General features: G+C 44.0%; 1 protein-coding gene across 6 annotated transcripts in view; it reads right to left on the bottom strand.

The window, feature by feature from the left end:
- Window positions 1–14,972, bottom strand: part of LOC134535434 (probable phospholipid-transporting ATPase IA) — a 263,150-nt gene that overhangs the window by 231,092 nt on the left and 17,086 nt on the right. For all 6 annotated transcript variants that reach the window (XM_063374529.1, XM_063374530.1, XM_063374527.1 and 3 more), the window contains one exon: window positions 1,717–1,822. In XM_063374529.1, coding sequence (XP_063230599.1) covers window positions 1,717–1,774 — 58 coding nt within the window. In that variant the 5' untranslated portion in view covers window positions 1,775–1,822. The remainder of the gene's footprint in view (window positions 1–1,716; window positions 1,823–14,972) is intronic.

Genomic DNA, 14,972 nt, shown 5'->3' on the forward strand with positions numbered 1-14,972 from the left:
GGGACACAGCGTAACGGAACAATGAGCGTAACGGGACACATCGTAACGTAACAATGAGCGTAACGGGACACATCGTAACGTAACAATGAGCGTTACGGGACACCGCGTAACGGAACAATGTGCGTAACGGGACACTTTTTTGTGCGTGCAGCAGGCGTTCATCGATTTATTAGACGTTGTCACGTCAATATATCGTAATATCTTAAAGGTATGAAACTATGTTGCTTAGCTGGTTCGGATAGTATTCACCGTTCAGAGAACTTAGTGTTTGTTGAGTCTAAAAATTCACAGTTAGTGTGGTACTTCATTAAACTTGATAACTTCATAAAAATAATGCCTGTTCGTTTACAAGGACAATGATTTAAAGGACTTGCTTCATCAATACGTAGTATTTACGTACATATTATCCACAAGACAACTAATAATGTTATTATTCTTGAATTCTATGTGCTCCAGAGACTATTAGACTATTAACATTTGCCACATAAACTGATTATTAAATTCACTGTCCTGTTTCTCCCAGAAGTCCCCTGAATTAGTTTTCGTGTTCTACTGAGCATTATAATTCGCACTACCTTACATAACTTCTTGATATACCTTCAGACATCTGTTGTGATCAAATAAAAGTAACGCTGCTAACTTATCCAAAACTACACAGTTCCTGGATTCTTTGAATACTGTTTATTTTGCAATATAACTTTTGTATATCAAAAAATTTGCCTAATATAACTTCTTGAATATAAGTAAGCTAAACCAGTACAATTCTTATTGGTAGACTTGATGTGGTTGTTATATTATATTAAATTGTACATATCACGTACAATTTACGTCTAAGTATGAATGAACAAACTGAATTATTTATGTCCCTATGTATATGTGTGTGTGTGTATATATATATATACACACACATATATCTAAACCCTATAATCCCATGTTTATTACAAACAGTTCTTATAAAGTTTCCAACTAATATTTTAACCACTAATAGTTATTGTTTATATATTACTCTGAATAGAAATCCTGTTAAGGAATTAGTGTATTATTGGTTACTATGGAACGTAATATTTGTTTTATTTTTATTTACCACACTGAAGTATATTTTAAGACATTAGTTAGCTGGAGTTATTCATTAAATATTCATTCTCACACAATTGATGTTCTTAGAAGGTAAAATATCACTGGCGCCCTATTTTCTTATATCACTAAATAAATAAAAGAAAATGAATACATCATTTATACGATTTCTGATTTTATTCCCAACTCTGTCACCATGCATTTAAAATATTACAACACTGAACTACACAACTTAGAAACTTCGTAACTTAGGAAATCATAACTTTCAACTGTCAAAACTAAGAATTACAAACAGGAAATGTCATAAGTTAGATACAACGTAATTCAAAAAGGTAAAACTTTGAACAATCGTGACAGAAAAAAACACACAACTGAGAACTGTCAGCTTATAAACACATAGTTTAGAACTTACCAAGTAGGATACACATACCTTAGAACTAAAACAAACGAAAAATTAAAAAAAACAATAACAGGCATAGTTTAGAAAATTCAATCTTGTATGTTTATAAGTTATGCATTTCTAAATTGTGAATTCTAAGTTATGACATCACCTACAGTAAACATGCTTCTAGGGCATCTCACTAGTAACAGAGACAGATGTGGCAGATGGAGTCGAACATTATGTGACTGCAGCCTTCTTACCTGCGAGGTATTCTGGCCTGAAGTGCTCCAACTCTATGTCACCTCGGGAGGGTCGCATAGTGCAGGCAGCCTACCCTCCCTCAGCAGCAGTCACCTCACCAACACTCTGCACAAACCACCACACACAGTCCAGCTGTTCACCAGCGTGAGCACACACTGGCATTACATGGTGCAAGTAGTCTCTCCCTCAGCAGCAGTCACCTCACCAACACTCTGCACAAACCACCACACACTGTCCAGCTGTTCACCAGCGTGAGCACACACTGGCATTACATGGTGCAAGTAGTCTCTCCCTCAGCAGCAGTGACCTCACCAACACTCTGCACAAACCACCACACACAGTCCAGCTGTTCACCAGCGTGAGCACACACTGGCATTACATGGTGCAAGTAGTCTCTCCCTCAGCAGCAGTCACCTCACCAACACTCTGCACAAACCACCACACACTGTCCAGCTGTTCACCAGCGTGAGCACACACTGGCATTACATGGTGCAAGTAGTCTCTCCCTCAGCAGCAGTGACCTCACCAACACTCTGCACAAACCACCACACACTGTCCAGCTGTTCACCAGCGTGAGCACACACTGGCATTACATGGTGCAAGTAGTCTCTCCCTCAGCAGCAGTCACCTCACCAACACTCTGCACAAACCACCACACACTGTCCAGCTGTTCACCAGCGTGAGCACACACTGGCATTACATGGTGCAAGTAGTCTCTCCCTCAGCAGCAGTGACCTCACCAACACTCTGCACAAACCACCACACACAGTCCAGCTGTTCACCAGCGTGAGCACACACTGGCATTACATGGTGCAAGTAGTCTCTCCCTCAGCAGCAGTCACCTCACCAACACTCTGCACAAACCACCACACACTGTCCAGCTGTTCACCAGCGTGAGCACACACTGGCATTACATGGTGCAAGTAGTCTCTCCCTCAGCAGCAGTGACCTCACCAACACTCTGCACAAACCACCACACACAGTCCAGCTGTTCACCAGCGTGAGCACACACTGGCATTACATGGTGCAAGTAGTCTCTCCCTCAGCAGCTGCCACCTCACCAACACTCTGCACAAACCACCACACACTGTCCAGCTGTTCACCAGCGTGAGCACACACTGGCATTACATGGTGCAAGTAGTCTCTCCCTCAGCAGCAGTCACCTCACCAACACTCTGCACAAACCACCACACACTGTCCAGCTGTTCACCAGCGTGAGCACACACTGGCATTACATGGTGCAAGTAGTCTCTCCCTCAGCAGCAGTGACCTCACCAACACTCTGCACAAACCACCACACACAGTCCAGCTGTTCACCAGCGTGAGCACACACTGGCATTACATGGTGCAAGTAGTCTCTCCCTCAGCAGCAGTCACCTCACCAACACTCTGCACAAACCACCACACACTGTCCAGCTGTTCACCAGCGTGAGCACACACTGGCATTACATGGTGCAAGTAGTCTCTCCCTCAGCAGCAGTGACCTCACCAACACTCTGCACAAACCACCACACACAGTCCAGCTGTTCACCAGCGTGAGCACACACTGGCATTACATGGTGCAAGTAGTCTCTCCCTCAGCAGCTGCCACCTCACCAACACTCTGCACAAACCACCACACACTGTCCAGCTGTTCACCAGCGTGAGCACACACTGGCATTACATGGTGCAAGTAGTCTCTCCCTCAGCAGCAGTCACCTCACCAACACTCTGCACAAACCACCACACACTGTCCAGCTGTTCACCAGCGTGAGCACACACTGGCATTACATGGTGCAAGTAGTCTCTCCCTCAGCAGCAGTCACCTCACCAACACTCTGCACAAACCACCACACACTGTCCAGCTGTTCACCAGCGTGAGCACACACTGGCATTACATGGTGCAAGTAGTCTCTCCCTCAGCAGCAGTCACCTCACCAACACTCTGCACAAACCACCACACACTGTCCAGCTGTTCACCAGCGTGATCACACACTGGCATTACATGGTGCAAGTAGTCTCTCCCTCAGCAGCAGTCACCTCACCAACACTCTGCACAAACCACCACACACTGTCCAGCTGTTCACCAGCGTGAGCACACACTGGCATTACATGGTGCAAGTAGTCTCTCCCTCAGCAGCTGCCACCTCACCAACACTCTGCACAAACCACCACACACTGTCCAGCTGTTCACCAGCGTGAGCACACACTGGCATTACATGGTGCAAGTAGTCTCTCCCTCAGCAGCTGCCACCTCACCAACACTCTGCACAAACCACCACACACTGTCCAGCTGTTCACCAGCGTGAGCACACACTGGCATTACATGGTGCAAGTAGTCTCTCCTTCAGCAGCTGCCACCTCACCAACACTCTGCACAAACCACCACACACAGTCCAGCTGTTCACCAGCGTGAGCACACACTGGCATTACATGGTGCAAGTAGTCTCTCCCTCAGCAGCAGTCACCACACCAACACTCTCCACAAACCACCACACACAGTCCAGCTGTTCACCAGCGTGAGCACACACTGGCATTACATGGTGCAAGTAGTCTCTCCCTCAGCAGCTGCCACCTCACCAACACTCTCCACAAACCACCACACACAGTCCAGCTGTTCACCAGCGTGAGCACACACTGGCATTACATGGTGCAAGTAGTCTCTCCCTCAGCAGCTGCCACCTCACCAACACTCTCCACAAACCACCACACACAGTCCAGCTGTTCACCAGCGTGAGCACACACTGGCATTACATGGTGCAAGTAGTCTCTCCCTCAGCAGCTGCCACCTCACCAACACTCTGCACAAACCACCACACACTGTCCAGCTGTTCACCAGAATGAGCACACAATGGCATTACATGGTGCAAGTAGTCTCTCCCTCAGCAGCTGCCACCTCACCAACACTCTGCACAAACCACCACACACAGTCCAGCTGTTCACCAGCGTGAGCACACACTGGCATTACATGGTGCAAGTAGTCTCTCCCTCAGCAGCAGTCACCTCACCAACACTCTCCACAAACCACCACACACAGTCCAGCTGTTCACCAGCGTGAGCACACACTGGCATTACATGGTGCAAGTAGTCTCTCCCTCAGCAGCTGCCACCTCACCAACACTCTCCACAAACCACCACACACAGTCCAGCTGTTCACCAGCGTGAGCACACACTGGCATTACATGGTGCAAGTAGTCTCTCCCTCAGCAGCTGCCACCTCACCAACACTCTGCACAAACCACCACACACTGTCCAGCTGTTCACCAGAATGAGCACACAATGGCATTACATGGTGCAAGTAGTCTCTCCCTCAGCAGCTGCCACCTCACCAACACTCTGCACAAACCACCACACACAGTCCAGCTGTTCACCAGCGTGAGCACACACTGGCATTACATGGTGCAAGTAGTCTCTCCCTCAGCAGCAGTCACCTCACCAACACTCTCCACAAACCACCACACACAGTCCAGCTGTTCACCAGCGTGAGCACACACTGGCATTACATGGTGCAAGTAGTCTCTCCCTCAGCAGCAGTCACCTCACCAACACTCTGCACAAACCACCACACACTGTCCAGCTGTTCACCAGCGTGAGCACACACTGGCATTACATGGTGCAAGTAGTCTCTCCCTCAGCAGCTGCCACCTCACCAACACTCTGCACAGACCACCACACACTGTCCAGCTGTTCACCAGCGTGAGCACACACTGGCATTACATGGTGCAAGTAGTCTCTCCCTCAGCAGCAGTCACCTCACCAACACTCTGCACAAACCACCACACACTGTCCAGCTGTTCACCAGCGTGAGCACACACTGGCATTACATGGTGCAAGTAGTCTCTCCCTCAGCAGCTGCCACCTCACCAACACTCTGCACAAACCACCACACACAGTCCAGCTGTTCACCAGCGTGAGCACACACTGGCATTACATGGTGCAAGTAGTCTCTCCCTCAGCAGCAGTCACCTCACCAACACACTGCACAAACCACCACACACTGTCCAGCTGTTCACCAGCGTGAGCAGACACTGGCATTACATGGTGCAAGTAGTCTCTCCCTCAGCAGCTGCCACCTCACCAACACTCTGCACAAACCACCACACACAGTCCAGCTGTTCACCAGCGTGAGCACACACTGGCATTACATGGTGCAAGTAGTCTCTCCCTCAGCAGCTGCCACCTCACCAACACTCTGCACAAACCACCACACACAGTCCAGCTGTTCACCAGCGTGAGCACACACTGGCATTACATGGTGCAAGTAGTCTCTCCCTCAGCAGCTGCCACCTCACCAACACTCTGCACAAACCACCACACACAGTCCAGCTGTTCACCAGCGTGAGCACACACTGGCATTACATGGTGCAAGTAGTCTCTCCCTCAGCAGCTGCCACCTCACCAACACTCTGCACAAACCACCACACACTGTCCAGCTGTTCACCAGCGTGAGCACACACTGGCATTACATGGTGCAAGTAGTCTCTCCCTCAGCAGCTGCCACCTCACCAACACTCTGCACAGACCACCACACACTGTCCAGCTGTTCACCAGCGTGAGCACACACTGGCATTACATGGTGCAAGTAGTCTCTCCCTCAGCAGCAGTGACCTCACCAACACTCTGCACAAACCACCACACACAGTCCAGCTGTTCACCAGCGTGAGCACACACTGGCATTACATGGTGCAAGTAGTCTCTCCCTCAGCAGCAGTCACCTCACCAACACACTGCACAAACCACCACACACTGTCCAGCTGTTCACCAGCGTGAGCAGACACTGGCATTACATGGTGCAAGTAGTCTCTCCCTCAGCAGCTGCCACCTCACCAACACTCTGCACAAACCACCACACACAGTCCAGCTGTTCACCAGCGTGAGCACACACTGGCATTACATGGTGCAAGTAGTCTCTCCCTCAGCAGCTGCCACCTCACCAACACTCTGCACAAACCACCACACACAGTCCAGCTGTTCACCAGCGTGAGCACACACTGGCATTACATGGTGCAAGTAGTCTCTCCCTCAGCAGCAGTCACCTCACCAACACTCTGCACAAACCACCACACACAGTCCAGCTGTTCACCAGCATGAGCACACACTGGCATTACATGGTGCAAGTAGTCTCTCCCTCAGCAGCTGCCACCTCACCAACACTCTGCACAAACCACCACACACTGTCCAGCTGTTCACCAGCGTGAGCACACACTGGCATTACATGGTGCAAGTAGTCTCTCCCTCAGCAGCTGCCACCTCACCAACACTCTGCACAGACCACCACACACTGTCCAGCTGTTCACCAGCGTGAGCACACACTGGCATTACATGGTGCAAGTAGTCTCTCCCTCAGCAGCAGTCACCTCACCAACACTCTGCACAAACCACCACACACTGTTCAGCTGTTCACCAGCGTGAGCACACACTGGCATTACATGGTGCAAGTAGTCTCTCCCTCAGCAGCTGCCACCTCGCCAACACTCTGCACAGACCACCACACACTGTCCAGCTGTTCACCAGCGTGAGCACACACTGGCATTACATGGTGCAAGTAGTCTCTCCCTCAGCAGCAGTGACCTCACCAACACTCTGCACAAACCACCACACACTGTCCAGCTGTTCACCAGCGTGATCACACACTGGCATTACATGGTGCAAGTAGTCTCTCCCTCAGCAGCTGCCACCTCACCAACGCTCTGCACAAACCACCACACACTGTCCAGCTGTTCACCAGCGTGAGCACACACTGGCATTACATGGTGCAAGTAGTCTCTCCCTCAGCAGCTGCCACCACACCAACACTCTGCACAAACCACCACACACTGTCCAGCTGTTCACCAGCGTGAGCACACACTGGCATTACATGGTGCAAGTAGTCTCTCCCTCAGCAGCTGCCACCTCACCAACACTCTGCACAAACCACCACACACTGTCCAGCTGTTCACCAGCGTGAGCACACACTGGCATTACATGGTGCAAGTAGTCTCTCCCTCAGCAGCTGCCACCTCACCAACACTCTGCACAAACCACCACACACTGTCCAGCTGTTCACCAGCGTGAGCACACACTGGCATTACATGGTGCAAGTAGTCTCTCCCTCAGCAGCTGCCACCTCACCAACACTCTGCACAGACCACCACACACTGTCCAGCTGTTCACCAGCGTGAGCACACACTGGCATTACATGGTGCAAGTAGTCTCTCCCTCAGCAGCAGTCACCTCACCAACACTCTGCACAAACCACCACACACTGTTCAGCTGTTCACCAGCGTGAGCACACACTGGCATTACATGGTGCAAGTAGTCTCTCCCTCAGCAGCTGCCACCTCGCCAACACTCTGCACAGACCACCACACACTGTCCAGCTGTTCACCAGCGTGAGCACACACTGGCATTACATGGTGCAAGTAGTCTCTCCCTCAGCAGCAGTGACCTCACCAACACTCTGCACAAACCACCACACACTCTCCAGCTGTTCACCAGCGTGATCACACACTGGCATTACATGGTGCAAGTAGTCTCTCCCTCAGCAGCTGCCACCTCACCAACGCTCTGCACAAACCACCACACACAGTCCAGCTGTTCACCAGCGTGAGCACACACTGGCATTACATGGTGCAAGTAGTCTCTCCCTCAGCAGCAGTCACCTCACCAACACTCTGCACAAACCACCACACACTGTCCAGCTGTTCACCAGCGTGAGCAGACACTGGCATTACATGGTGCAAGTAGTCTCTCCCTCAGCAGCTGCCACCTCACCAACACTCTGCACAAACCACCACACACAGTCCAGCTGTTCACCAGCGTGAGCACACACTGGCATTACATGGTGCAAGTAGTCTCTCCCTCAGCAGCTGCCACCTCACCAACACACTGCACAAACCACCACACACAGTCTAGCTGTTCGCCAGTACTTGAATGCCAAGCAAGAACTCTTGATACTTTTGGCGAACACTTTGGCTAACACCATTCTCGACACAATAACTAAGCACAATCGGCAACATTGACCTTGACCTCGTTTAACTGGTTGATGCTTCACGTCAGCGTTAATACTGAACACTACATGTCGCTATTTTAGCATGTGGAGAAGAGTCGTAGCATAGATCTGTCTTGTTCGTGGAGTTCAGAAACATACCCTATCCTACCCGAAGCTCAAAATAATCAAGGCTTTCAAACAGGAAACAAAATGTTACTGGTGCAGACAAATATCGTTTCGAGAACTGCATCATTTAAAACATTTAAGTATTTTTGAGCTCTGAAGATTATCATTACACCAATATCAATACAGATTTTATGAATGGTCTTTAACTTATTGCCTATCAGATATGTGAAGACTTTCAGTTAGCCTATAATGTAAGAAAGCTAGCTCCCACTTAAGATCGTCTGGGCTTCAAACAAAAGGCCCCCATGTATGTTTTAGATTTAAGTAAACAAAATGAAAAATTGGCCAGAAGCATCACATACCTTAAAATCGAACAAACAACCTCTAAAAAAAATTCCCCGTCACGCAGTCTCGTGTCTTATTGTCTGCATGACATGACAAAAGCCTTAAAATACTGATGTGATTAGGGGAAATGTTTCAGTGTCTCCTGGCCCATCATTCGCGCTAACACTCAAGGTTTCTATGTGCAAGACACCATCATCCTTAAACAATCCAACATACCACATGATATGACAACATTATTACCATGATGTTTCAACCACTTCACAATTGGTGTCATCTAGAGAGAAAAATTAGAGAATCAATTCCTGGCTCACTAAACACTTTCACTGGCTTCGTTGGAAAGATGGTTTGTAGCCCTATGCTTCCCTGGCAGGCATCATAGCCGGACATGTACTTGGTATGGTGGTGTGACCAGGAGTGAGCAAAAACAATTATTGCAGGACACCGCTGTCCTTCACTGAAAGTTTTACATAAATTTTATATGCGCGATTACCAATGCCTGCCACCTTTCTCCTCCCATCTAAATTCAGCACTTCTCAGGTCGTGGTGCCGTGGGTCACCCATCTTGGAGAAAGTCACGATGCTGTCACATATCAAGCATAGCTAGTCGACATACAGAGAGAGTGAAATCTACAGTCAATTTTAATATCGTCCGACCACACCGCTTAGATACATGGAGATGGCTGTCAGGTTTCGGCGGGCAGAGGGACAATTCCACCTAGCTATAGTGCAATGATGGTTCATTTGGTCATCGACTGGGCAGAGAATGAGCTAGAAGTAGATTTTCCACCCTGCATCTTTCATCTACTGCAGCTTGACACCTGCCTCCCTAGCACCTTGGAGGAACTTAGGAGAGTGGCTGCAGTGTAGATGCTATGGATGGTACCAGGACACACAAGTGTGACATGCGAACTGTGGCATCTTCCATTAGAACACAGCACTATCCTAGACGAAGGTAAAAAAAATACGATGGACTGCCTGCAAACTTCTTCATTTCAGACTGGCTTAAGCGGAGGTAATGCCAGACCACTTAACATGTCTTAGCTGAGCCTATGACATTTGTGTCTGAATTTATTTTTGGTACTTTCGCTCAATTTCTCACATTCGTTTGACAAGCATGTGAATAAGAGATTTTTTTTCCAAAATGGCAAAAGAAAAGCGATGCTGCTTACCCCCCAGATCTGCAAAAAACATTCGTGCACAAACTGGACACCCTTTCGATGGTGTGCACTATAATGACCCAAAAAGAATTCGAAACAAAGAGAATAGACACCAATTATTCGAAGGCTCCTTTATCGCTAGCTTCATGTTTCTAGAGTAATAATATAAAGAGAAAGCGGCTACCAGATCCCTACCATTTTGCCATTTTACTTTAAAAATGTTCGATATCCAGGAGATGTAATATTTATATGTTCACCTTAGCCTGCATTGTCTAGAGTATCAATTTAGATTTAATGGTGTGAATAGAAAATATGTAAATAATAAAAATAGGATCGACACTATTCCTGGAGTGAATGATAAAAGTATGAGTATAATATTCCTGTATGAAAATGAACGAGAAATGTTAATGGAACAACAGGTTTATGATCACTATAAAACACGAATCATTTTGTCCAGAAATCACGTTAATAGTCAATGGCATTAAGTTCCAGTTTTGTTAGACAGTGGAGCTGGGGTATCTTGTGGACGCCCTGTTAGTGTTAGTGATAGTATAACACTATAACACAAAACATGTCAAACAACATTAATGTTGATATACATAAATTATTATACTATCGTCATTTAGTCGAAGTAGTGTCCAATTGCATAAGTCCATAATTATCCATTTGATTACTTAGCATGACATAAAAAAAATATTTTGGCACTGCTGCTGAAAAAAATTAAATATTACATTTTAAAAATACCTTACGCAAAAAAAAATTTACTATCTTAAATTCGCCTGGGTGTACACAAAATGTTGAGAAACTATCGGATGTGACAGATCACTCGCAAGACAAGGCATAAAGGTCCTATAAAAACTATATCCAGCAGGTCTTAGATGGAAAACATGTCGTCCACATAAACAACAGATTCTCTGCACACAGTAAATACCTTGATTGAATGTCGCTATATCCCACACACTATAAGCACACTGCCAAGATTACACACAGTCGCCTTCAACACAAACCAAGTAATGTTCTTAACTCCTTGTCTAACCAGCTAAACCCCAGCCAGGTATATAAGTGAAACCACACACACGACCAGGGAATATTCAAGAAATAATTCATCTAGCGACGGTGACTCGACCGCCCTGCCGTGGACACGAGTGGTTCTGGGCATCGAGTGGACGGCCCTCGAAATGTCAGGACCGGACTGACATTTGGGCAGAATATCCCTCCGCCTCGGTCGCGGGGGGCGGGCCACGTCGCAGCACATCGCAGCGCAGTATTCTGACCCATGTAGTTGCAAACCTTTGCAAACTTCGGATAAGTTCTAATTTGAATTGCATTCGTTGTTCGCATATTTCTTAGGGTATTGATTGCTAAGTAAAAACATGAATTAGCTGGTAGCATAAATGTGTGGTTTTTCGTGGATGACTGGTTGGTTTTATACTATTGTATTTTCTGATGCACGTATGGCTGGTGTTTCTGGGACAGTGGCATGATGCAAGGCAGAATGTACCTCGGGATGGTTAGTGAATTCCTCATTACATTGGATACCTCGCTAAATACATGTGTCGTCGAAGGTTCTAGACGATTACGACGGTCTCATAAATCATTTTCTGCTCGAAGCCCAGATGTACATGCCTACGAAATACGTGTACACACACATATATAACCGCCGGCAGTCCTGGACGTGACCCGACGCCCGAAACACTCAGAAATGCGGCGTGCATTCCCGTCACTCCACGCGGCGGCCTCAGGAAGCCCGCAGTATTCCCAGCGGGGGGAGGGGGGAGGCTGTGGCGACGTGGAGCCATCAGTAGCAGTGCACACTGACCACCTCAGGCCGCGCATGGGTTCTAACTGACAACAGTCGTCTCTGAATAGGTTGCTTGTATGTTGTGTCCTCCCCATATTTTGGCCTATACCTGTATGCACGCAATAAACAAACAAATTTTTAATGTACAGAAAGTTTTCTATATAGCATAGGTTTGACGTTTGTTTATCAACCTCAGTGAGGGGCTTTTTAATTCCACGGTGCGAGGGGAGTTGAAATCCCCCCCCCCCCACCACCCCATGCTTCAGGCGATTTCAGACAAGGCCCTACAATCTTCCATTTGTCTAGAAGTGTTCTTACATTTATTAAATTTGTTTCAGTTTTGAATTTGTTTTATGATATTATAATGAAATTATAAAGTTATAAAATTATAAAGTTCAACTTCACTGCAGAAACACTTGGTTTGTTTCTCTGCAAGTGTATTTTGTGGTTTGCTCTGGTTTGATAATGAAGGCAGTCAAAACTTATAGTAAATTTTGTCAAGTTGTTTTGTTAATTAAGATGGATATAAAGTTAAAAATACAAAGAACATGACAAATCTAGATTTAAACAGTTTTCTGTACTGACTGTACGTGGTAAGTTCATTAAAATCCTAACTGTTCATTTTTTTCTGTTCAAGTTGGATTTGTTTATAACTTAAAAAAATTATGCCATAACTACTAGCAGAGTGAATAAAAAATGCTGTTTGCATACAAATGTATTGACATAATTTTGCTAGCCTTTAAATCACGAAAATAATAGTAATACATTATTTTCTCTAGTTATGTAAATTTCGGAGAAATACTACCTAATTCAGCCGTTACCATTGTGTGGCTTCCGGAAAAGTTTTACATATTTTTTTGTCAATTTTGCACAAATAATTTCAAAACTAATATATTAAATAAAATATTAGGCAATCTCGATTAATCAAAGGGGTAAGAATGGGGAAGGGTTTAATTTTATAAAATAGGACAATCACTATAACCCTGCATCCATATGAAGTATTTTATCTCGTTAAAGTTATACCAAAAATTTTAATACAACCAATCTTTCAGGGTTAGAGGAAAAAAAATTTATAACTCCCTTAGTATGCACGTGGTCAATTTGGTTCAAATTTTTTGTAAACTTTAGACATTATCTAATTTTTTGTCTGAAATAATTTTCGATAAAAATATTATCTAAAACTTTTGTCTTAAATATTTCTTTATATGACCAACCATTACTGTAAGGGGTGGAAAAAAAACAGTGGTTAAAGAACAGAAACTTTTTTGACTCCCTTATTAGATACACTACCAACTTTGTTGCACTTTATTTTAAATCTTCTAAATATTATCTAAAACTTTTCTCTTAAACAATTTTTAATCATTTCTACAAGGGGTTGAAAAAAAGGGTTCTTTTTTCTTCTAAAGCTACTAAATATTATTTGAAGCTATTGTCTAAAATAAATTTTGACATGACCACCCATTACTTCAAGTGGTGGAAATAATTATTGAAATATATAAAAAATATGTAACATAACTCCTTTAATAGATATATTATCAAATCAATTACTATTGGCTGAAATTGTATTTAATAAGACAAATTATTACTCCAGGACGTTGAAAAACTAGGGTTTGAAATGAAAAATATTCAAAACTTTTTTACTACACATTTTTGTTGTTAATGTGAGGCTTCCAAAAAGTTTGCTGTCACCAGTAATTTCTATGAATTCTGTCTGATGTTGTTCTGTTAACAATTCATAATTAAGGCTTGATTGCATAAACTGACTTATATTCTTTGATTTAAAATTTAGGCTATTTAAACCATTTAAAACAAAATTTTCTTAGGTTTGAAAACATTTGCTTTTTAAAAATTATGTTGGCATCATCCGCAAAGCTAACGAGATACTTATTTCATATTGCTTCTTCCTAGTTATTCACATATATTATAAACAGCATTGGACATTAAATGTGTCCTTGGGGAACATATTTATTGTTTGGCTTTCAGAATTGACAGTGTAAACACAATCATTCAGGCTTTGCTGAATGGATACAATATACTTTCCTGTCATTAAGATATGACTAATAATTTGTGCACATTTTATATCATTCCCATTTTAATTAATTTATTCAACAATATAATATATTATGATTAATCATGTCAATTGCTACAGATGCTCTTCAAAAATTCCAAGTAAATCATTATCAGCTGCCTTGTATAGGTATCTTTCCTAGAAAATCAGAAATAGCGGTTTCAGTGATTCTAGCAAATATAAAACCATGTTATAAATTTCAGAGTATTTTATATTTATCATACTTATAATTTTCATAGCGTTCAAATATTTCTGTGAAATTAGGCATCATTGCTATCATAAATTTCTATTTTGGTTTTACTACTTTTCTTGTGTAGTTTTGAGATATTCTGGAAAGATTCCAGTAGTGAAAGATGTGTTATTATATTAAATGACGAAGTATCTATATAATACTAAGAAACCAACCACTGCAAAAATTAAAAAAAAAATTTAATCATAAAAATTTACACATTACTATACTGCACATAAATCACAGATTTGAAATTTGAAAAAAACTACAACATTCAAAGTATTATGTGACCTGATATTCACAGAGCCGGCCATGGAACAAACAAGGACACTTGTTTCTGTCAAAAGTAAAATAAAGTAAAAAAATTTGCTACTTTTATAAAACCAAATAAATAAAATGTTTCAGCAAACACTGCACTTGGAAATATTTTTTGTATTTCTAATATTTAAAAACATCCACAACGAGAACTGCGCATTTTGACATTAAAAACTTTTTTTTATGTTTGTGATTTTATAACACCTTAACTATCAACATTAAAGAAAATATTGTCAGAAACAAAATTAAATACCAGATTTTTGAG

Source organism: Bacillus rossius, chromosome 8, assembly GCF_032445375.1.
Source record: "Bacillus rossius redtenbacheri isolate Brsri chromosome 8, Brsri_v3, whole genome shotgun sequence".
NCBI classification, from domain to species: Eukaryota; Metazoa; Arthropoda; class Insecta; order Phasmatodea; family Bacillidae; genus Bacillus; species Bacillus rossius.